At 34.7% G+C, this 25,665-nt stretch overlaps 1 protein-coding gene across 1 annotated transcript in view; it reads right to left on the bottom strand.

Annotated features, from left to right (window-relative positions):
- Nucleotides 1–4,555: 4,555 nt before the first annotated feature.
- Nucleotides 4,556–25,665, bottom strand: part of LOC136264944 (protein NLRC5-like) — a 34,658-nt gene continuing 13,548 nt past the window's right edge. The window contains exons 2-8 of the mRNA XM_066059709.1: nucleotides 24,242–24,307; nucleotides 23,499–23,783; nucleotides 17,764–18,018; nucleotides 12,795–13,061; nucleotides 9,924–10,157; nucleotides 9,816–9,872; nucleotides 4,556–9,699 (exon numbers count right to left, since the gene is read on the bottom strand). Coding sequence (XP_065915781.1) covers nucleotides 4,556–9,699; nucleotides 9,816–9,872; nucleotides 9,924–10,157; nucleotides 12,795–13,061; nucleotides 17,764–18,018; nucleotides 23,499–23,783; nucleotides 24,242–24,260 — 6,261 coding nt within the window. The 5' untranslated portion in view covers nucleotides 24,261–24,307. The remainder of the gene's footprint in view (nucleotides 9,700–9,815; nucleotides 9,873–9,923; nucleotides 10,158–12,794; nucleotides 13,062–17,763; nucleotides 18,019–23,498; nucleotides 23,784–24,241; nucleotides 24,308–25,665) is intronic.

Here is a 25,665-nt window from a genome sequence, read left to right as displayed (position 1 = left end):
CTTCAACTTCCACAAGCATAGTACTTATTTCATCAATTGTTGATCATCCAATTGTTTTTCTCAACAATGTTACACACTCTGTACCATTTTTAGTCTGGTTAGTTTTAATGATTATCATGCTGTCTAAGTGGGGTTGTTTTTGTAACATTCCCTTACATAATTGCACTGCATAACTTGCCCAAGTGTACAGTATTTGCCCAATCAGCAGCATAACTATTGTATGACTTGTACAGTACAGTTAGCTATGCACAATATGGAAAATACAGCACACGGTGGCACTTTGATCCTCCCACACAAAGTACAATAAAATTGATGTTATTGTATGTACTTGTGGTGGTGTACATAGGTGATGTTATATATGCCCATTTTGCTACTATTCTGAGGACACAAAACGAGTATAAAATTTCCTGGGGGATAAATATCAGTTGCGCATACTCAATTTTGATGTATATATTCATGCAATCATGTAGATGTGCATGTCACCATGCCCATGTAAAAACCTGTCTTTGTAGTGCTAAGTCAGTGTAAAAAGTATGCAGAATGGCTAGGTACCTAAAGCTTGACAGGTTCGTGAAGTATGCATTTCATACTGCATGCACAGAAACACAATCTATGTTTTATCTAGAACTGCGTCACATGCAACCAAGTACATGTGCCATTGTGACAACCTAACACCAGGGCAAGGCATATAATACAGTGTGTAGCTATCATACTGTTCAAGAGAATAAAACACACATAACAATACCTATAGTATGAAACTGACTGCTATATTAAGGCAAGTGACCGATCTATTACAGTGTATCAATGTGCAAGTATGCAAACTGATCACACAGAGCTTAACTTCTGTAAACATTATTAATTCTATTTAATTGTAATCACATTTCTTATTATCTTCAGCTAGTACTTGGTTGTATAATTAGACTTTACAGCACAAGTGCTGAAGGCATTGACAGCTGTTTTCCACACACTGGGACTTCATGGTAAATGCGGTTTCCAAAAATGGAATTTCATTTGCCTTGGTTTCCAATCCTGGGTATGGTATGTATTATCTATATGCACACACACCCTTAGGCCTGTGACCCTTGTGCTCTGAGTGAAAATCTCTCGCAGCCAAGGAATTAAGCGTTTCAGTTACTACATGCAGGTAAACAAACATCTTACAAACACTTTTGAAATAGTGCCTAAAATTTTAGAATTTTGAATAGCTATGTACGCATACATAGGGCAATACGTTTGTGTTTAAACAGCATCATGGCTCCATGAGTTATTTACTGAATCTGCAATAAATCCTCTGATATATCCATTTTTTCCAGTTTTTGTAGTTAGTTAGGAACGCTTGAAAATCATATGAAATTTTATATTAAAATGTGCAACAGCCATTGTTATCGTGTACCATTTTGTTTAGATTTGTATAGATGCTTCAACACCATTAGCAGTTGATAATTGTCTCATACACTGTACCTAATACATGTTGTAAGGTTCGCGTGACATTGTTAAGAGATCTGTGCCTTGTTCCAACAATTCAATGTTAAACTTTTTCTGCTGCTGTACACATAAAATGTAGTGACCAGCTGTAAACAATCTTCGGTTGCAAAACAATTTCTTCAAAGTGGCATTAAAATTTTCTTCTACATCCACATGATGTATAGTTTGAGCACACAGATATAATGTTATCAGTTTAGGAGAGTTCCTAACAAGAGATGTTATACCTTCAGCTGTCAAAGATCGTGTATTCATAACTACATGTACCAGTCCACCATGTGCTGAAACTGAGGTCATAAATTTACCAGGAACAACAGTACGTGATGCTTCAATGTATAACTGTTGTAGATTGTGGTTATGAGCTACACTCAGTGATAGCTGATAAAGCTCAGATGAGATAAAAAACATTTGAGTTCCTTACAGTTATTAATCACATTCTGTACCATAGCTGGCCTTTTGTGATATAAAGTACAATAGCAATAGTTTAGTGATGGAAAATAGGATAAGATTACTGGACCTTTATTGGACAGTTTGGTACAACTACAATACTCACATTGTATTCCTCTGATAGTCCTACACTTCTGATACAAACAAATCAAAGCTTTCTCTGTTGCAACTTTTGATCTCAAAATACAAACATTCACTGTTAAGTGGGTCAACTTCATACCACTCAACATTTCCTACAATAAGATGTGATTCTCCAGTTTTGAAAGGTCATATGAAAGGTGTATATTACCTATGTCTAGGCCTTGTAGGTGGTGACAATGACTAGCAATAGCTTGCAGACCTTGTAGGCTTTCCAAAAAAAAAGAGGAATTGTTCAAATTGAGCCTCTGCAGATTAGGACAAGCAATAGCTAGTTGTTCCAAGTGACCAGAATGCAGTGTGCAGTTGGAAAGATCAACATCAGTAGCACAAACAAGGTCATGCAGTTTGACAATGTGCATAGAGTTCATAGAGCTCATGAAGTTTCTTAAAACAAGACGACACCCACCATACTGACAATCAGTCATCATTGCTAAATCATTTTCCAATCCCAATATACCAAAGTCACTGAGTTTCACACATGGAGTGGTCACTTGACCAGATCCTTCAACCTGGAGTTGAAAATATGGAAATAAATTAAAGGTGAAAAGATTAAGGGTACTTTGCTGTATCTGTCATAAATTATGAAGTTAGCAGTAGTACCAGTAGGAATATCAGTAAGTTGAGTAGCATAGTCCACCAAACTGCTAATACAAAAATGGTGCATTGCTGGAACATAAATTTTCAAACTCGATGGCCTAAATTCTAATTCCTTCCAAAGCATGAATAGGTCCAATGGCGGATCCAGGATGGGGCATTTGGGGCAAATGCCCCCCCCCCCTCCTCCTCACCCGAGTTGAGGAACCATATTTCTGATTAAAATACTAAACTTTATGTCAGACCAAGATCAGCTTATAAATTCACGAAAATATGCACATTTTACTAGCATTTATTACAAATTCACCTGAAACCAAAGCGAATCAAAGCCTAAGTAATTATGAAAATGACACCCAGCACATTTGTGCGTACTAAGCGCCTCTAAAAATAATTATCGTGTTGCTGTTGTTTAAGACATTCAGAGCCTTGAAACAGCTTTTAAGACTTCACAACCATCTGCAAAGGCCAAAATAGCAAAAATCAACGGTGAGATACTACTAAGAGGTGTATTATTTGCTGCTTCAAAAATGCACAACTAACAAGAGAATCTGGGTCTCCCCAACCACCTACAACTCGGCCTGTTTGTGCCCCTCCCCTTGCCAGGTCCTGGATCCGCCCCTGTAGGTCTAGATGATAATAGGACCCATGATAACAACCACAAGAAATTATTGCAAGTTCTCTCAACTGACCAGTGCTAAGAAGTAATTGTTTAATGTCACTATAATCATTGTCCACCTTTAGTTCTAGTGTTTGCAGACATCCCATATGATGTATTGGCTTTCTTAGTTGTTCAGGATCTAACTTGGTTGATGGTAGACTAAAATGTTGTACATTACTACAATACTGTAGCATCTCTACCAGTGTTGATGGTACTCTACAGTAAGGAAAGGATAATACTTTGACATGTTGTCCACACACCTTCAACACCTCCTTCACACTACATTCTTCACGATTGTCATAATAAGGCCACACAAACTCCTTCCATAGTGATGGTGTTCCTTCAGTCACATGCCTCATCCATCTTGAGACATATCTCAGTTTTACCCTAGCTGTCACGTAGTGAAGATAAAAATGAGATGATATAAACTAATAGCTCTGTAGGGAGTGTTAAAAGGTTAATCTGAAGTTTTCATGCTTATTGAAGCTTCAGTAGAATTACTGTAATTCGCTTTATTTTTGTGCAATTTTTTTTAAATTTTCGTGTAAAAATATTTTTGTATGATTTATGTAAATGACTGCTTTATTAGAGTAGTTCGATCTTGTATAAAATTTTCATGCAAGAAATTTTCGTAAAAATTTTACATACAAAATTTATTTTACAATGAAAAAAAAACTAAATTACAGTAGTAAACAGACGGTATAAGTTTTAAAGTTTACATAACAATTCTCTTTTGAAGTTGCTATGAAATTCAGTTTCAAGAACTAGAAGGATATGCCCCCAGACCTCCAAATGAAGCATATTAATTTTATTTATTTATTGTATATATCCATAGAGCAAGCCTGATTTATTGTTCAAAATCATCCTAATGGCTCCAGCTTTTTCTGGTGGTATACCAGGATATACTATGCAATACCATCTTTAGTTTTCTGTTTGCAACCCTGTGAATCTGTTTTGTATATACAAACACGTGTTCCTCAGATGTTTGATACTGCTTACCATTGTATTAATTATCACCAAATAAACACAAGTAGGAGCATCGTATGTATGAAGTTTTACAAAAGCTAAATGTTTTTGTGTTGTACATATTCATGTAATTAATATGCAATGTAGTGTACATAGTGTATGCAGTGGTGATACCTAGTTGTGGTACATTAGGAATTACATGAAAGTCTACAAGGCTCTAAAAATGTACACTTATTTTATGTACCTATATGTCCACTTAGATAAACATTAGTCAAAAACAAATAAAACATTTTTATATCTTAAAGTGTTTAGTACATAGTTCGCATCATCTGCATTTTCTCTTACACGGTATATGCTGTCCCAGTTTTTAATTTTCAGTAGTTTTAATGTGGATGAATACGTAAACCCTTGCGCTATGGTCAATGCACCGTTAGCTGTTAACTGATTCTGCAGTATATCAAATTCTATCAAAGATGTGACTTGAGCAAAGATAGCCAGATCATGTGCTGATTCATCTTTGATACCACAGGAATGCAGTTTGAAAACTTTAAGCACTTGATTATAATTTAAAACGCCAAGTATTTCTGTGACACCAGTTCTTACAGGATTATGAGACAAGTCCAAATGTTCTATAAATTTATTATGTTCCAGTATTGCTGCTATCTCACCAGCTACCATCTCAGTAATGCCACAATTTATCAGTTTCAAATGTTGCAGAATATGTATGTTTATAAAACATTTAGAGAACAAACTAGCTCCACGTGTTGTAAAACTACTACTGTATATTTCGAGATGATTTAATCCACAGTTGCTTCCAATGGCATCTGCAATCTCACCAGACATGTAATCAAACAAGCAGTTGTTCAACTTTATAACTTTGAGGGTTGATATTACCTTTAAAGTTTTTACTATTGTTTTCATACAGGATGCTGAGAAATCATTTTCATGAATGGTTAGCTCTGTTAATGTGTACAGCTTAGTTAAAGCCGTTGCTGTCACATCAGTTGCTGCATCAGTAATAGCACAATTATCAGCTTTAAATATTTGCAAAGAGGTGATGTTGCTAAGAGCATTCAATACATGCATAGCTCCATGTGCATTCAGTTGATTTGATGAAATATCTATTTGTATCAGATTATATTTGTTGCACAGAACAGTAGCTATAGCTTCAGTTTCACTTGCAGTTATGCCACAACTTGCAATATTAAGGATTTGTAAAAAGTGACTTTTTTTTAGTGATTGCAAAATCTTAGCAGTCCCACTTCCTGTTAAATTATTCCAAGAAATGTTTAGCTCTCTCACAAGTGGGTTGCAAATCAGTGCAGCAGAAATCTCATTGGTTGCTTCATCTGTAATTTTGCAATTATTTAGGTTAATAGTCTGTAAAGTTGTAATGCATTTTATTGCTCCAGCTATTTGAATAGCCCCATAAGCTGTCACGTTATTATGAGAGAAATCTAGACATGACAATTTCAAATTGTTAGATATTGTAGCTGATAATTCTACTGAATTTTCATCATTCACATTAGGGCAGTTAGAAATGTTAAGAATTTCAAGAGTATTGATATTTTGCAATATATTGACAACTTTAAAGCTACTGTTGGACAACTCCAGACAGAGGAAGTTCTTTCCACGAAAAACATCCATAATATCAAGCCAACCCATATGCATTATTTTGCAATAGTTCATTTTTAATACTTTAATTTGAGTGATTCTCAAAGAATTAATGATTTTGAGAATAACATTATTTGTAAATTCATTACTGGATATATCCAGCTCCATCAAATTAACAAGAGTGCACAACATCCCTGTAAATGTGTCCACGGCTTTGTCACAAATGCCACAATTTCTTAAGTTTAACACCCGCAATGAAACTACTCCTTTCAGGGCTCGTGAAATGATAATCACACCAATTGCCAGCAACTGATTATCAGACAAATCTAGTTCAATTAGAGATGTATTTTTAATAACATCTGCTAGTTCATCAGCTTCTGATTGTGTAATCTTGCAGTTACACAATCTAAGAATCTGTAGAGATTTATTCTTAAAACTTCTGATCACTTTAATGGCTCCAGATGTCAACAGGTTTGCTGATATATCCACTACTGTCAGTTTTGAGTTATTTGAAAAGAAACTTATCATGTCATTAACTGTGTCCTTGTTTACCATATATTTGCTTGCCTTGAAAAGTTTAACGTTGGTTGCATTTCCCAGTGCTTGAACAACAGCACAAGCTCCACTCACAGTCAAGTGATTTTCAGACAAGTCTAATTCAGTTAAACCAGGGTTTTTAAAAATAATCGATGCAACATCAGCAAGGTTGTCTTCTGTGATGATACAATTTCCGATTCTAAAAATCTGCAAAACCTTTTTATCCTTTAAGGCATTGATGAAAGATTGTCCAGAAACTGGTGAAAAGTTATTACGTGTAACATCAACCTCAAGTAAACAGGAATTATTCTTCAGTATGTCTACAACATCTTGTGACACTTCATCAGTAAAGTTGTTACCACTTATTTTAAAGCTTTTTAAATTGTAACAACTTTTGAGTGCTTTGATTGGTGCAACATTCCACAGTTTGTTGTCAGAAATGTCAACTTCAGTTAGGACGGTGCAGTTGTTCACAAGAATAGTTTTTATGTCCTCTGATGCAAAATTAATATTACCAAAGCAAGATATTTTAAAAATCTCTAATGTCATTATACGTTTTAATGCTTGAATAAATTTAACTGCTAATTCACAAGTAATCTCACTGTCAGATATTATAAACTCAGTGAGTGATTTGTTACTAGACAGCACAGGTAACAACCTATCTGCAGTCTCATCTGCAATATTGGCCCCAGTTATATGGAGGACTTTAATTGCTGTAAAGTTCAATGCTTTGATAAAGGCCAGCAGGCTGTTAGTTTCATGTGAACAAAACTTAAGATCTTCTACAATATTCATATAGTTCTGCTGTTTTGAAGATTCTTGAATTTCAGTTTTGCAGTTGATTACATCTAGTTTATTAATTGCTGGTTGTTCTGCTAATATATCAAAGATGTGCACTGTGTAAGCATTAATACACTTCAGCTCAAGTTTAGAAAAAATGGTAATGCTGCAGCTTGAATTTTTGAACAGTAGTCGACTTATTATGTCATTAAGTTCAGAAGCCATCAAATCAAATTCATAAATGACTATTTCTTGGATAAATGACATATTTGCCAAAGTAGTACAGACTGATTGAATCATTGATACATTGAATCTATTATTACATGCACGGAAGTATGTTAAAGTTTCTTGTCCATCTAAAAAGTCAAGTAAATGTTCAAACAGTGTTTGTGATGCATTACAATCTTCCATGATGAAATTTCGATATGTTTTCAAATATGATGCAGAAATCATTTTCGTAAACCCACTGATTTTAAGTATCAGGCTGGTATTCTGCTTGTCATTAATGTGCACATACTCTAGCGATGATTTGTGAATAATATTTATTGTTTGACTGATGTTTCTGTCATCTGAGTTAGTACTGCTTCCTGTAACCAATGATTTCAAGAATTTGAACTCAGTTAAAAATCCGAGAAGCATATTATGTAAAGGATTATTAGAAATATTTAGTTCAACAACTTCAAAAATTCGCACCAAATCTACTATTACAGCAACTGACTGAGAAGTTAACTGATTGTTACTGAAATCTAACTGTTGAAAGAATATTTCATTTTTGTCACTAACAATCAAAGATTTATGCAGTTCATTACAGCCAATATCACCTATGTTGCATCCTGACAAATTTAACATGTTCCACTTAGTATTGGTTGTTCTTAGCAAATAGAAACAAAGTATATTTACATCCTTTGGCAGTAAAGTCTGGTTGTTAAGGTCAACAGTACGATCTTCAAAACAGTTTCCAATTGTTGCACACATGCTATCATCTTTGGCTTCTTGAAAACAATGGAAAAGATGAAGGCTTTTCACTTTATCAGTTAAGATATCCTTAGGTATAACATTTCTCTTATTTAATTGATTTTTAACAAAGCTAGTCAAATTGCTACTTAAAAAATATTTAAAAGCATTTTTCTTTCCTGCAGTTAAGCCCATGTACATGATCCACATGTTAAAATATCTGGCATTCCAAAATGTTTTCTGTAAAATATCTACTTGTTGAAAGAAAGAAAGTGATGAAACATACTTTGCTGCAAGAAATTCTTGCAGTGACAAATGAAGGAAGTTGTATGACAATACTGGATTGGTCTCCTCTAAATCAATATATTTTGTTTCCTTTAGCAAGCCCAGCTGTGTACAATTTATAGATTTAATGTTTAGTTTTGGACAAATCTCCTCAACATCTTTAGCACTGAATACAATTTTATCTTTTTCTAAAAACTTAAAAGAAATCTTTGCTAATTTGGTGATGATACCAAGATACGGCTGCTCTAAATCTGATAAATATCTAAGTGCTTTGATGGGACCACCTTTTGTTTTTGTAAGAAAGTGAACTATGGTGTGACAAGTAAATTTTTGGTATAATTCTGTTTGAGTTTTTGGCAGTTCAATAGAAGCTTTAAATAAGCACAGCAATATCGTCATTACCAGGGGAATGTAACAGAGGGTGTTGATATCTGTGTTGTCATCCAAGTAGCTTTGCAATGTTGCTGCTTTTTCAGGAGAATCTTTCAACGACTCCTGAATAAACTGTTGCCGTTCAGTATTAGTGAAGCCCAAAATCTCAACTCTACAGGATATGTTGCTATGGAGTTGTGATGCTGCTGAAGGTCGAGAAGTGATGACAAGAGTACATTCTGACAGTACTCTGCGAAAGATTATATCTGCTATGAAGGAGCATTGTCTGATGCTTTCGCCAATTTCATCATACCCATCAAAGAGTATGACCAGATCATAACCCTGTGTTTTATACAAATGATCAACTACCGTCTTTGAAAAACTTTCATTTTTACAACAGTAGTTAACGAATTCAACAACCGATTTTAGTTCCTGCACGTGTGGGTCACGTAAGAGAATCAAAAATAATAGCAATTTGTCTTGTAGAAACTGCTTAGTAGCCCATTGGTATGCTATTTCCTTGCATAAAACTGTTTTCCCTATTCCAGGTGCTCCCTCTATCAAGATACTCTCTGTGACATTCCCACCTTTTGGTGTAAACACTTCAGAAATGTCCTTAGTAATCTTGTCAGGCTTCATAGTATCAATGTTATTGACATTAGAAGGAAGTTTTAAACATGATCTAATTCCTTGCTTAACTAGGTTAGCAACACCAATGGCTTCTTGTTGACTCGGTTTTTCTTGGTGATGAATAAGAGCAATTGCCGTGAAGTGTTTGGGCTGGTCCGGAGGCCATTCATCAGCTAGGCTAATATACCTGGTAGCCTTGTATTCAGCCTGCAGATTTCTGATCACTGGTGTTATTTCATCTAAAGGTATCATTAGAGGGTGATGATAAACACAGTATAATCCCATAATTTGAATATGAAGTTCATATTGCATTGACACATGACACAAATATAGTGTGTATACAAATATCTCAAACCTTCATTGCTGCTAGTGGTAGTAGTGATTGTAGGTAGAGGATTGTTAACATGCATTGCTACATAATTTGTAAAGTAAATTATAGTTCTTTATAAATTAACCTCATTACCTTCAAATTCATCAATGGCATCAGAAAGGTTTTTCCAAGAAGCACTAGGTTCCCTTTGTAGCCACTTTACCAACATTATACCACAACGTTTTTCCACGCTATGTGGGTTGTCTGCATGTATAATGTTTAGAAGGTCATTCTCCAGCCCCAACATTATTCCAATTTCCCTCCAGTGTGCAGCATACTGTGGAATGACTTCCTTGTATAATTGTTTTAGTGATGGTCTTTTGTCTCCTAAAAGATAGTGCATTATTGTTATTTGCACAGTGCAGAAATCACTTAAACATAACCCTACTCTGAGATTTATCGATATAATAAAACATTACTTAATAGCAAGGATCACTGTGACCGGCTTAGCAAAACCAGTCATTTTTGCACATTCCTCGGATTCCGTTTTAGTATGTTTCTCTTTTCTAAAGGAGCCTGGACAGCCAAAGTTTTTTATGATAAATGGTCTTGGAGTTATAGTGCCAGACAGTTGAGTTTGATTTGTTCAACAACAACGAGGAAAATAAATTACAAGCACCTAATTAATTGATCATAACTCATGACTGAACCAAGCTATGGAGATTGAACTTGGCTCAATCTATTCACCATGAACTGACAAACTCATCAAGGTATAGTGTTTCCTTGTACCCTTCCACGTGGACAAGGAACTAGGCCATTTCAACAAGGAAACGTAACAATAAACTTTATTTCTAATGCATAATAAATAAGCACACATAACACACATGCCATTTGCAATACGAACATGAAGAGGCAACATAATTACATAATAGGCTAGAAAAAGCACCAAGCATAACAGGGTGATTTTCAAGATTTTTATTTAACATATGTGCCAAAAATACAGCAAAATTTTAACCCACTATACAGGGGTACCTTAGTACTGCATTTCATATCAAGAAAATGTGCAATGCTATTATTTTTTTATTTTTTTTTATTATTAACACTTTACAGTGACCAGCACTGAAGGTCTACAACAACATGTGCTGCAGCCTTAGGATTACCTAACCTAGTTTCAAGGACTTAGACTTAATGACTTATTCAGTAGCTGGAAAGGTGTAACAGAAAAGGGACCAAAGTAAGGAAAAAAATCCCTCCAACCCCAGGAATCGAACTGCAGGTCACCCAATGTCTAGTCGGGGCCACACTCAGTCTTCCTCCAGGAGGGATGGATTTTCTTCCTTAATCCTAAGGTATTCATTATTAACACTTTACAGTGACCAGCACTGAAGGTCTACAACAACATGTGCTGCAGCCTTAGGATTACCTAACCTAGTTTTATTTTGTCTTGGTTGATTATTCAACCTTTGCAGAAATGAAATCGAGATACTTTAATAGAGCACTCACTTACTCTAAATACAGCAGTCTGGAAACAATAATATACTCTAATTAATAAAACAGTGAACTCTAGTGAATAAATTTGAAACCATAATTTTGAGCATAATAGGCTGGATTTTTCCTCAAAGACATGATAGGCTATTTTCAATGCATATTAGCTCAAGCCTAAACAGTGTATTTATAGCACTAAAACAAGTACACAAAAAATTAGAATTTTCATCTAGACTAGGGACCAGTGGCGGATCCAGGATGGGGCATTTGGGGCAAATGCCCCCCCCCCTTCAAGAAATTGCATACAAGATCGAGATACTCTAATAGAGCAGTCAATTACTCTAATAAAGCAGTCACAATGTTCATGAGGCAGTGTAGCTTACCTATGAAGCTATAAATAGGATTTTATTTTACATAACAGATGTGATATAGTTGGTAAGGATAACTAGCTATTATTGTTGTGACCTTTTTTTTTTTTTTGGTCTACAACTGGTTTTCAGTAAGTTTTTTTTGGTCTTCAACTGTTTTTTAGAAAGGTGCCCCCCCCTCTTTCCAAACTCTGGATCCGCCCCTGGGGACCATAGCACATCGATAAAAAGTACTAAAACAAGTTGGAGTAGTCCATGATATTAAATCACAGTAATACAATAAGAAGTGTTATATCCCAACTGTGCTCAAGATACCATAATGGGATATAACACTTCTTATTGCTTTACTGTGATTTAATATCATTGACTACTGCAACTTGTTTCAGTACTTTTTATTGATGTGCTATGGTCCCTACTCTAATTGAAAATTGTATTTTTTGTGTACTTGTTTTTTGTAAATAATTATTATGACTGGTGGACCCATGCACACCGCATCTGAAATGGCACCGCATGTCCCAGCTATATCAATTATTGTCTGAAAAGTGAAGTGTTCATTGCGCTTCATTTTCAAGCAATTTAGCAACTAACCACGCATACACATAACCACACAAGGCACAAATTTATGAAGTGAAAATCAACCAGTAAAGAATAGGCACACTATAGGCCTATATAAAATGCACCATAGAGTTGATAGTAAGTTGAAAATGTAATTAGTGCATGTTATACTTCATGGTGCCATACGGACGGTGCCTATGGCTAAGGTTTGGTTTGTATTTGTGGAGCATATAGCCATCTTGTATACTATGCATTTTGGCTACCATTATTTATAAAGTGGATGTATGATTTCGTATTTAGATAATGAAAGGCATACCTACTACAACAGTAAAATCACAGTAATACATGTCTATTATTAATCTTGTTGGCTAGATTTTGTATACCTTTGATTACAGGCTCTATACAGTTGCTTGTGCATTTGTTGGACTTCCCTTCGTTTTTCAACCAGGCTTGCTAATTCTGTTTCATGGAATCCTTAACAATATTGTATAGTTGATGATAGGTATGTATATTTTTTATGCTCAATGAAGTATTCAATTAACATCATAGAGCAATAATATATTTCAAGATACAGTATAATACTAAGAACAAGCTTTAGAAATATCTGTATACGTACCTTTGCTGCTTAGACCAAGGTTTCTGGTGTTTAGAGTATCGACTGCTCCCAAAAGACTATGCCATGTTGTCTCTTTACTGCTTTCTAACCATTCTGTAAAGATTTTTATGCAACATAGGTCTAGATCATTGTGTTCTGAGAGTTTGATATCTTCCATCTTTTGCACAGGTACATCCAGGAGTATCCCAAGATCAATGCATGCATTCAAGCACTGTAATTGTGGCTTGATGTACAATACAAATTGCTTTGTAGATGGCTTCTCAGTTTCTAAAACAAGTAAATAAAACACAGTTTGTATTATGCAGCTATTAGAAATATTCTCTTATACAATAAAACATTAAAACACACATTTGTGTGTTGTCCAAGAAAACTGGTGTGCTACACTTGTGAGTATATTATTTATTTAGCTTTGTAACCTCTCCTCCAAATAGGACTATTTTGTAGTGGTACTAAGTATGGAAAACCAAACACTATATGTAAATCTCTTTAGCCATTTCTCAGATATATACCATGAAAGTTTCACTCTTCCATAGTTTTTCTTTTTCTTTTGCCAATCAAAAATCACTTTAATGCTGGATGCACAATGGATTCACTTCCTAACTTTGGTAAAAGTTTGTAGAATTGTAGATGTGTATATTTACTATCACAGCTACAGGGTAAACTACTTATCATGATAATCAGTCATTAGGCATTGTAAACGTTTCTTATGGTGGCTTGAAAAAAATCAGAACAACTGCCTAAGAGATATAGCACGTAAAAATTCAAACTATTAAGCAATCTACTAATGCATATAGCTGCCATTCCTTTGTCTCCTCTAAATAATAGTTAAACACCAAGACCAAAAGAACTAAACAGTTTAGTAACCACAAAGGCCTTAGACTGTAGCATCCCAAGGGCAGCAAGGGGACTACTAGGGGCCTGAGGGGTTACTAAATTGCTTATTTCCCTTAGGTTACAGTGTTTAGACTAAGCATTGCAATGGTTTATGTACATACCTCCATAGCCATGACAATGTAAGTATGGGGTAAAAGAGGACCACAAATGACTGAATGCTTGCCTTGAAATACCCACAAAAAATTATTTGAGGGGTGAGTACCTGTAACCAGAGTAATGGCTACACCTAGATGTACTTAGTCTACTCTTTGTCCAGAACACAGTGAATCAAAGAACACAGTGAATCAAAGAATACTACAGTATTAGCATTAAGCAATAAGTATTTTTTAAACTCTCCTCCCAAGAATATTTGTGACTGAGCCTGCGAAAACAGGGCATGTGGGCACATGATTTCTGCCTACGTTTGCAAAATTCCAACATGCATAACTTTTTATGCCACCATGCTATGACAATGCAATTTTCAGCTCTTTACTTAGCTTTATGATGCAAGTTACAGAATGAAAATATTCTGTTTCAATACTGCAATATCACCTGTAGTGTGACTGGGCGTAGTTTATGCCCTCATTCCCTATTTTCTCAGGCCTGGTCACATTTTTAGAAAAAGGAATCGCTACCCGACGATTCAGAGTCATGATGGTGAACGTTACCTGGCTCCATTAAGTTAAAGACTGAGTTGTTCAACAATTATTAGTGATGCACACAATTCTGGTATAGAAAGACACCAAGTACTCAATTGTTTATCATGTACAAAATTTCTTAATGGCCCACAGGTGAATATATGTCACTGCTTGAAGTATCTTAGTTTACTACGGTGGTATATCCCCAGTATATGGAACAGTTAATTGTTTGTTATTTTAGTAGTTTTTCAGTAAACCCGCATTCACTGATGTTTTACTGAGAGTTTAAAACTTAGTAAAATAATTATGTTCCATATACTTAAGTTTACTGACACTTTACTATCAGTATAACTACAGTAAGGCATCTTAACAAATTAGTAAACTAAGAACCTTCAAGCAGTGTGTATAATTATATATATATTTATACATGAGTAGGTGACTAAGTGAACATGTCAGGTGACTAAGTGATTTAGTAAACCTCTAAATGAGCTGTGCTATAAATATAGGAGTGTATGGAAACATTGGTAGGAAACATACACTTCTAATACACTAGCCAATAAGCTATGCAATTGTATTGCTCAGTTTAAGGTACTACATGTGTATCCATGATGCCAGGCTGATTCAAGTATCATATCACAACAAAAAAATTCCTGTAGCTTAAGTCACTATTAAGGTATTTTGATTCTCTGAAGGCCTGTCAGTCGATTAAAAGAATATAATTTCATAGCAATATATTGGAAGTCTTCTGGCATTGAACTATGAGGCTAATTAGTTTCTGATCAACATTTTTGTGTGAAAGTGCAAAACATACATTATTAAATATTTTCTATTGTTCTAGAACACTGTGTTATATAAAGTTTAAAAAATGTTAGCCCTGTTCAGAAACTGTTGAAGCTTTACAAAATTAAATAGTCAAACAAAATATGCAGTACAATAGTAATTACTGTATATGTCTGAAAATAATATTTGTTGTGCCTTTAAATAATGAAGGGTACAAGTAAAAACAGGCCCAAAATCTGGACTTGGCTAGCTTCAGGGTATTTAAATATGACAAGTACCGATTAGAATTTTAAGGATCACAGGCATAAAAGTAGTGAAACAAGGAAGGTATGGCTGAAGTAGGGATTCAGTGTCCACTAGCATATCTGCAGGTGTAGGCAACCTTCCTTGTTTCCCTACATTGTTTCTATGATTCTTAAAATTTCTTGTACTTGTTTGTTATCTATATACGATATTACTGATTTATCCATTACCTTTTATTTCTGTGATCCCTAGTCATACTTAAAATTCTTGTACTTGTTTGTTTGCTGTTATGTTACATATATGACTGCTAGCTAACAGCATCAAATGAAAGAACGGCAAAAGAATTAATGTTGTAATTTGAATATGTGCCTCAACTATGGTATCAATTACATGAAGTGGCCATTACACTTTATTTTCAGCTATAGGCTTGCATCGATTATGCCGGCATAATATTTGGCATAATAGGGGATGAAAAACATAAAGCATAATGCTGGCATAATGGAGCATAGCTAATTAAGAGCATAGCTGATGGGAAAATTTTTCACAGAAACAATTGGCAATAGTGAATTTACTCTGATCACCAAGAGCAATTTTATGCACCACATAGACATGTACCGACAAGTTAAAATTGATACACAATCTTTGAAAATTATAGGATCCACTGTTACCTAACTGTTAATCGACTGAAAATTTGCTTTCCAGTGACAGAGTGATTGCATATCAGACATCTTTAAATAATCCAAATATTGCCATTGTCGATGGAGTGATTCTTATCCAGAAAATGACAAAAATAAACAAGGACATTTGGCACAATAATAAATTATTTAGCCAACATCTTTTTAATGACAGGCTTACAAGTAACTGCTCCATGCTAAAATGCTAGTGCTATTACAAAAATTTACCTTGCATAGTTGTGTGGTACAGATGAAGATTTAGACATACAAGTAGAAGGAAAAAATGAAAATTTTGTAGTTGAATTAGGGATCAAAAAGTAGGGAATTGCAATAAAAGAAGTTGTGAAAGAAGAGAGGTTACCTATACATCTGCATAATATACTACTGGACATTTAATCTCTATACTTCATTCAGTCTATAACCACGACTGAATTAGGGATTCAATGTCCACTGCAGCATATATGCAACCTCTATTTTTTCACTACTGTATTAGACTGAAGTATAGAGATTAAATGTAGGACTGTTTTTGTAACATAATTATGACTGGTGAACCGACGCGTATACTGCATCAAAAGGAACGGCACCTGACAAAATATATGTCCAGTCGCATGCCCCAACTATCAATTATGAAGCAAAAATGGAGGTAACCATTACACTTCATGTTCAGCTATGCCTTTTCCATTACACAGCATTGCAAACAAAGGACAGCATGAAAAGCGTCTCAACTATCAATCATATTGCTATGGAAACACTGGTAATAAGCTTACACAGCCACAGTTAAGCCGAAAATTGTTTCAAAATTCATCTAGTGCTAATTATGCTAAACATATACATAAGCGCATTAGCAAAAAAAGGCTCAAAAGTTTATTACTTATAAGTGACTGCTTTATTAGAGTATCTACATTTTCAGGTATTTTTAGGTTTGAAGTTTTTTAGTAGAAGTCAAATCATACTTTGCACTAGTTATAGGTACTTTACACCAGTTATACCCAAATAATCCAGAATAAATGTTCACTATATATCATTCCTGAATTATTGCAATATAATAGGTGTTTTTCTATTCCCTTTGTAAAAACTTTCAATTATTCATGATTAACTGTCTCACCTCTAATGAATAGAGGTGTAAAAATGTCACCAGAGAACTAGATAATTTGTTGAGTTCATTTATTAAATTTTGTCAAATTAAACTTGATATGTTAGAATTTTGTTATTTTATTAACTGTCACTTTGAAATTTAAAATGTTGACCTTGCAGGAATCTGTACAAATGTCAGGTCTGGTGGGATAAATTTTGTATGAGTTATGTGGGTGTACCTGCTAAAAAATAATATTCGATAGCAGAATTAATTGTGCTCAGTTACATGGGACATGCACTACAGGGACCATACTTAAGTCAGTTTCAAAGCAGTCCATTGTTGGCATTATGCTATGAAGAGGAGCACAGCAACCATTCTGTGGTCCTATAGTCCTCATCCCCCAGGTGGTAATTGTATTGTAACAAATTTTAAATACATGATAAATAAAGGTGTTTAGCCAACAAGTTCCAGCCCAGAAAATAAGAATATTAGTCAAGCTGGAGTAAAGAACCAGTTATTATTGTCAAAATTTCTATTTTTGTGAAATCTTATTGAAAGCATTTTAGGTCACTTAAAACAACATTTAGGATTAAATATATGTACCTGCTATGTCAGCATATTATAGATTTGGTGGAAAAATGCATGATACTAAATACCTTGTCCCTCATAATGATTATACATAGTACCTTTCATTTCTGGCATTGTTGCTTTCTCTAGTAATTTGACAGTGGTCACAAGTGTGTTCCATGAGGCAGATATATCTGTCTCTATCCATCTTTTTAGCATTTTGTCACAACACAAATTAGGGTTGATTAGGTATTCCTGCTGTATAGCATCCAGTGTACTCTCTGTGATGTGTAATAGAACCCCAATCTTCCTCCATTGTGGAGAATAATATGTGGTAACAAAATCAATCAACTCTGTGAGATCTTGTTTCTTTACTACACAAATACAAAACAGATATTGTTGTTATATAAGTTGCTCTTAATAATGTTGTATACCTAACACACTATTCAGAATCCATTTAGATACCCAGCCTTACTTTATTTAGCATGTGAATTCATCTAAGCACTGAAAAGCATATACAGTAATTTCATCAAGTACTGATAGTGAAGTGAATACCTAAAACTCTTTTTGCATTAATTTTGAATATCACATTTGTAACAGTTACTAAGTGTGATTGACCTTTTGCAAAGTAGTGGCCATTATGGTTGTTGGGTTAATTTGATGGCTGGCTGTAGTATCATATCTTACATCAGAAGGAAATGGTGTTTGGCTTTGTCTTGTACTATTTTACTCCTTCCTACTCAAAATGGTTGCACTATTAGGCCACTCCAAATAAATTCTCTGTTTCCCGTCCTGGACTAAAGTATATTTGCATGTGGGCGGACGGTCCATTTCCATTATTTCATTATAAGATTGGCAGCTTTTCAAGCCATTATTTGCCTGGTGCAACCATAAAAGGCATGCTTAAGCTTGTCCTTCCTTTTCAAGTTGCAAAAATAGTACAAACGTAAAGTTTGTGCCAACTCGATAGCACTACTGACACGTGAGCTGACATTGCTTCAAGATGGCTTTTAGGCCCCTATTTGGTGATTATTAGTTTCTCATCCACCGCCCGCATCCTTCTTAAGCTACCACATGGTAAGCCATTATTTACTCTGCGCATGCTCAGAAGAACACGTGATACCAAACTGTTATAATTTTTGTTGATGAACGCTACAATGCGCTATATATCACCAGGAGAACTGTTGTTTTCCTTAGCAAATTGCTGCAGTGCCAGTTGCAATCGTGCTCTATCGACTTCATCAAAGCAGGCTTTCAGTTGACTGTCGAAAAACGGTTGGCGATCACGAAAAGTAGTGAAGGAAATGTTTGTAGTAAGAAAAAAAAGACAATTTGGACAAGGTCTGTACATCAGTGTGTTAATATTATAAAATAATGGTATAATGGTAATACCCTCCTGCCCGCATCATAATAATTAGAAAGGCTGGATGAGAAACTAATAATCACTGAATAGGGGCCTTACTGAGCCTCTCAGTATGCAAGAATAACTGGAAAATAATGGAAGAATATGGAATAATGGAATATTTAGAGCTGACAGCAACTAGATGTGGGCGGTGGACGGGAAACAGAGAATTTATTTGGAGTGGCCTTACCATAGCAAGCATTCTATTACATGCCTAGCAATCATAGCTGTGGCTCCAAAATTATGCTTAGCTTTAGGGAGCCATCAATTTTGCCGGCAAAATGTTTGGCATAATGGGTGGGTAAAAGCAATGAGCAAAATGTTGGCATAATAGGTGCAATTTTTGTGAAGTGGACATAAAAATTGCACAAAAGATCAAGATACTCTAATAGAACAGTCAGATGCGCTAAAATATCGACAATGCATAGTTAATTGTTACAAGAACAACAAGTGACAATCGAGATACTCTAATAAAACAGTCACACATGTTGAGCAATATTAACTAGCTTCTTGCTTTACAAGTTAGAAGTAATTACTGATCGAGATACTCTAATAGAACAGTCATTTTAAGGCAAAACTGTAGCTTTGCAATAGGAAATATTCAATTAGTAAAGATAAATGCTGAGCAAAATTTATAATTCTTGAGCAAAATATGGAGCATAATAGGTGAAAAATGAAAGAATTGCTGGAAAGAAAAATAGGTGAAAAAAAAAGCAAAATAGACTGGTCCCTACTTAGCTTATTATGAGGTCGTGTACATCAGACCTTATCAATAAGATCACTTTGCTATAGTGGCTAAATCAAGTAGGTCACAAAATACCTAAGGTGTACTTCAACTTATTGACTAGACAACCTCACTATTAAAGCCATAGTTTTTGCCTCTTGGGTGATTGTATTTGTTCCTATTTGTTGAAGTCCCTTCATTTTGAACCAAGTCTTTATTCAAGTGTGCTTTTATTTCTGATCAATGCTCTACTCTAACCATTTCAATTGGTTTGTTTATCAATAACATAGTCACTACATAATAACTTTTAAAATTCCATCCCATATTTATACTAAAGACATAAGAATTCTGTGAATAAACTAAGTATAATTTTGGTGTGTTTGGGCTATGTATATAGGCATTGGCTGCACTAACATTGAGAATATTCACTGCTTCATGCTATGCATGGTATATATTATTATTTGTGACTATCTCTGGGAAAACCAGTAATATTGCCCATTTAAAAGTATCAAGAAACGCTGGTTTTAAGTATTAAGAGTGTTGTAGCTTCCCAATGGTGGTAGTAGTGTTTTCTAGTATACTCCATTACTATCTCGAGTAGCTTGTAATATGTGACCGGGCCTGTGATAATAGGGCATGTGGGCACTTGATTTTTGCCTACCTTTTCACACTTTCATCACCCATAACTTTTTGTACCATTATACTATGACATTGCAATTTTCAGTTCTTCTTAAGCATTTAAGTAGCATCATGATGCAAGTTACAGAATGGAAATATACTTTTCCAGCACTGAGATATGACCTGTAGAGTGATGGGGTGTAGTTTGTGCCCACATGCCCTGTTTTCGCAGGCCCGGTCACATATTATTTTAGCAACCACTGCTCTGGTCGAAAGAATATTTTCTTCTGGTGGAGAGGTGAAAAGGGGGAAACAAAAGCGTGTGACAAACAAAAACAATAAGATAGAAAGAGGGATCTTCTTACATAGAAACAAGTATTATATCAGGATGATTATTAAAAATCTTTGATGAAGTTCTACTTCTCAAAGTGGTAGGTGACCTCCCTTGTTTCACTACATCTATTTCTGTGATCTCTTATTGGACTTAAAATCTTAATTAACAAATTGTTACAAGTATAAGGGAATTTTTTTCCTTATACTTGTAACAATTTGTTCTGCAGTGTATGGACACGAAGTATTTTAGCTATTGGTGTTATACTTTTAATTTCATCATGTTTGTTTTGTTAGTGTATGATTACAGCACTCACTTGTGTATGTACTAGAACATAATACAAAGGTGCAAAGTTAGCATCTTTTTACAGGTTGTCTTGCAGAAACACTGGTATGGAATTGTCAATATACGTAGTAAGTGTAAATGAGCATGCTTAAAGTTCATAAAATAATTTCAATTAAAGGCACACCCAATACAGTGAGCTATTCCAAGTGGTTTGTTGGATCTGGTTCTTTGTCAATTTAAAGTTGCAGAAGGGTTAAAGCTTTTGCCATTATTCCATTAATGACATGCAAGTTATGTAGGTATGCAAATGTTCTTAAATTTTACATCACTAAAACAACATTAAGAATTCCACTTCTATCTTAGTTTTACCGCTAATGCATTGCAATCAGGGGTGTAGCCAGGATTCTTTGAAGAGGGGTTCCAACATCAGTATTGAGTTACCAGAAGCAGGAGTTTCAACATTTCAATGAATCAAAACTCAACAAATTGCTATATATTTTTATGCAAAAAATACATTAATCATAATGCATGGGATGAAGCTATAGTACTAGATAAAGCTACTTGGTGGAAACAGACAGCATAACACATGGAGACACATACATAATTATAGGTATCTGTGAGTGATAGTTATCCCACTGGTATAGGAACCATGAATATACTTGTACAAATAGAATTACTTGCAATCAACACATTATAACTACAAATATGCACAGCATGTTGCATTCCCAAGTGATAAATTACTGGAGTTTTGTATCTTTATGCATTGTACATCAAAGCTATAGCAGTATATGGTCATGCTTAGTTTTGCTGTTATGTTAGAATGTCTGAAAAATTGACTAATGAAGTTCCTTAACATATGGATATTAATTTTACAGGCATGTTCTATTGGAGTATACGTGACTGCTCTATTAGATTATATACCTGACTGCTCTATTAGAGTATATCGATCTTTTAACAAGTTTTCAAGAGGGTTCATGTTATGTCTGTAAATCCTTCCCTGAGAGATGAATGCAAGCTTTATTAATTGTTGTGCTGTGCCATAAACTATTACTCACTCATTTTGTCCTGCCACACTAAATGATGTATTAGGGTCTTGCTGTGAACTCAGAAGTCTAAATTTTACAGGGGGTTCCTGAACCCCTGGGAACCCCCCTCCCTACGCCCCTGGAAATAGAAGCCACAATTTGTATGCACAACTCCTCAATGTCTACCATGTTTTATCTTTAAGCATTAACTATTAAGGCAATAAGCTAAATGCAAATTCATGCTTTCATCCATTTTTGGCATGCACTCTCACTAGAATGTAAATCCAACCCATCAACCAACTCTTGATTAAAAAACCATAAAACACTACCGTACTTTACTTGTTTTCATTGTAAACTAATTTTCATATGCAAAATTTGTATGAAAATTTCTCACACGAAAATTTGTGCAAAAATTCTAAATATTCTAATAGAGCAGTTATTCTTTACGTAAATCATACAAAAATATTTAACATAAAAATTATCATGAATACTTTTGGGAGAAAATAAAGCGATTGAATTATGGTAATTCACACATGACATAATGTTCTTTAATAGAACCTTCAGACAGCTAAGCAATGGTGAGTTTTTGCACACTGCTAAGATTTTTTTATTGTTGAACTCATGAATCTGAAATTAAATTACTAAGATCAACACTGTAAATTTAATAAGTGAAGTAGTTTGTGTAGGTAATCTGGAAGCCATACAATACAATATTTCAGTGTAAAAGCACAGACACAAGTCTACAGAAATGTGTTGTACATCTATGGTTTCTTACACCAGAAAACTCTGCTTATTGGGTTCTTTGTGCATAATACGATTGGTAATTTAATGGAATCCTATCTGATATGAAATGGTAAGAACTAAGCAAATGTTATATCAAGTTTGGTGCTTTTATCAAAAAGTGAATGATTGTTTGCTTATAGCCACTCTACTACTATTGCAGCAGACAGCGTCAATTCTCAACAATGGCAATTATGGTTCAGCTGTTTACTGGCAATCAATGTAGTAATGTTTACTCACATTACCACTTCTGGAGCAATGGTAATATCTACAATCCCAGTTCTAAAAATGTTATCTGCTTATATCTTTGGATATGTAACTCAAGGTTAGCACTATAAATCACTACCACACTGTAGTTATATACCTGCATGGGAAAGGTAGAAACAGTGGTATCTAAATGTATAAGATATCCGAATTTCAATAGTCTTGGTCAATGGCATTCAAAAGTCTCACTGCAGCTACATGATATTTCAATACTTTGTACATGGAAGCTATAGTCCTAATTTTTCATCAGTGCAGTGAATGATGGAGTTTAATTATTTATGTCACTGCATCTTGAGCAAGTTAATACTGGGTATACAAATGTAGCCATAAAATATGAAGGACTCAGCAAATTTAGACACTGATAAATGTTGCAATCAACGACCAGCATAAAAATCTGTTGAATAATCTCACAGCACTGCACTAACCTTTTTCACAAAAATTCACTATATGTAATTCTTCAAGTATTGTTGTGTAAGCTAAAACAGAATTTATAGCCTTTGACAGAGTATTCCAAGTAGGATTTACATCACCCTCCAACCATTCTGTGAACATTCTTATACAATAGGCATCTGGCTTGATGTTTACTGATAATCTAATATCTCTCAACTTTTGAACTGAGATATCAAGAATGATACCAAGATCAAACCATCTGTTAAAGCACAGTGGTGATATCTGCAAAATAATCTCTTTGATGCTTGGCCTCTCAGATGCTATATAAAATACAATAATAGCATAAATCATGTTTGTATAGGTACAATACATCAGCACTTACAAGTAGGCTTAAGCACTATGCTTTGAAAAATTACTTTTATGCTTTTGAGCATTGCATGCTCAAAAATCAAACCTAACATTCTGAAAATTACATTTTCAAAATTAAGGTTATGCCACCATAAGTGGTGGAGCCTATATATATAAATCACCCTCTAACATTATTCACATGGCTAACCCAAGGGTGTAGGAAGGGAAGTTTTCGGGACTCCATTTGAACGTTAGCCAAACCTCCATAATCCCTACTGCACAATACTACTGTACTGTGTGATATATACATTTTAATTAGAAGTAAACTGAACAATTTGCTGTTGCTAAATGTAAAATGCTTGCATCACTTAAAAAAAGCTTGCTTACAGAGAAAATCAGCTGTACTATTAATGCAAAGAATGTAACTTACATTTATTTCTTGAGGTCATGTTATATTTTGCTAGCACTGACTCAGCAGATGTTAGGGTATCAAAACCTACATATAAATATTACAAAGGTTGACTAATAATTATCATGAAATTATTGTGTGTATGCTCTCATGCATGTTGCGTGTTGTGTGTGCATCTGTGTGTATGTAGGCTTGGAGCCAATTATGCTTTGAAAATAGACTATTATGCCTTGCTCAAAATCCAGCCTATTATGCTCAAAATTATGCTCTCAAAATCAAGATTAAGGTCGAAAGCTGATTGTTTTATTAGAGTATACCAGCATTTCCGACTGCTGTATTAGAGTAAGTGACTGCTCTATTAGAATATCTCTATCTTATTACCATAAAGTGTGAATAATCAGTCAAGAAATAGTAAAACCAATAACACTGCAATGTTTTTTGATATGAAATGCTGTAATAATGTGCAGTGTGTTCATGTTGAGCAGTATTTTTGGCATGCGCATTGCACATTTTAATTAAAATTCTTGAAATCATTCCATTATGCTGGCATAATGCTTGATGCTTTTGCTAGCCTATTATACTTGACATTATGCTGGCATAATTGGCACAAGCCTATGTGTATGTGTATGCAGTGTGCGAAATTACTTTTTGTACCCCACCTGACTTATTGTCAGGACATTACAAGAATTGGAAGGACATTTCGAAAGATATCCGGACATATAATTGTATATCATACATATCTAATCTTTTTATACAACAACAAAGTATACGTATGTTAATAACAATAAGTATGAATTGCAGCTATAATATAAGTTACAAAGTAGGTACTAGCCACTTGATTTTGAAATCACACACACACGCGACTACAGTGACACAACTACAAAGGGCACAACAGTAAGTTAACCATGTCCAGTATGTACAGTAGCCCTTTTACAAATCATATAAATAGTTAACATAAGGTAATAATGTAGGCACTGTATCTTATATGCATCACACTCATACTATAAATCACGCAGATATCATCGCCAGATTCATTGTTATTATCACCATGAGGTTCATCACCATCACAAGGCTCATCACCAACACTAGGGACATCATCATCATTGTTAGACTCTACACCAATGCCAACTTGTACCCATCCCTTCCATTCATCCAAGGAAAAACATTGGTTGTCATTGTCATCCTTTTTTTGACTGAATGGGATCATCCTTTGATCTACGTATATGACCTGTAGTTCTGGTACTATTACTAGCAGTCAATCATCTAGATTTTTACCTGTACCATATTTCTATAGCACTAGAGGCATCCCACTTCTCCGATGGTGGACCTTCAACATTAATCCTCACCAGTTGGTCAAGCCTGTTCTCAGACAAGTTGGTGTCTTAATCAGTTTCAGCTGAGAAAAGATTCTTTCCAGATGGCTGTTAGAGAGTAAAAGACAAAAC

The sequence above is a fragment of the Dysidea avara genome, chromosome 8, assembly GCF_963678975.1.
Source record: "Dysidea avara chromosome 8, odDysAvar1.4, whole genome shotgun sequence".
In the NCBI taxonomy this organism is placed as follows: Eukaryota; Metazoa; Porifera; class Demospongiae; order Dictyoceratida; family Dysideidae; genus Dysidea; species Dysidea avara.
The sequence above is the reverse complement of the archived record's forward strand: the minus strand, read 5'-3'. Positions and strand labels throughout refer to the sequence as shown.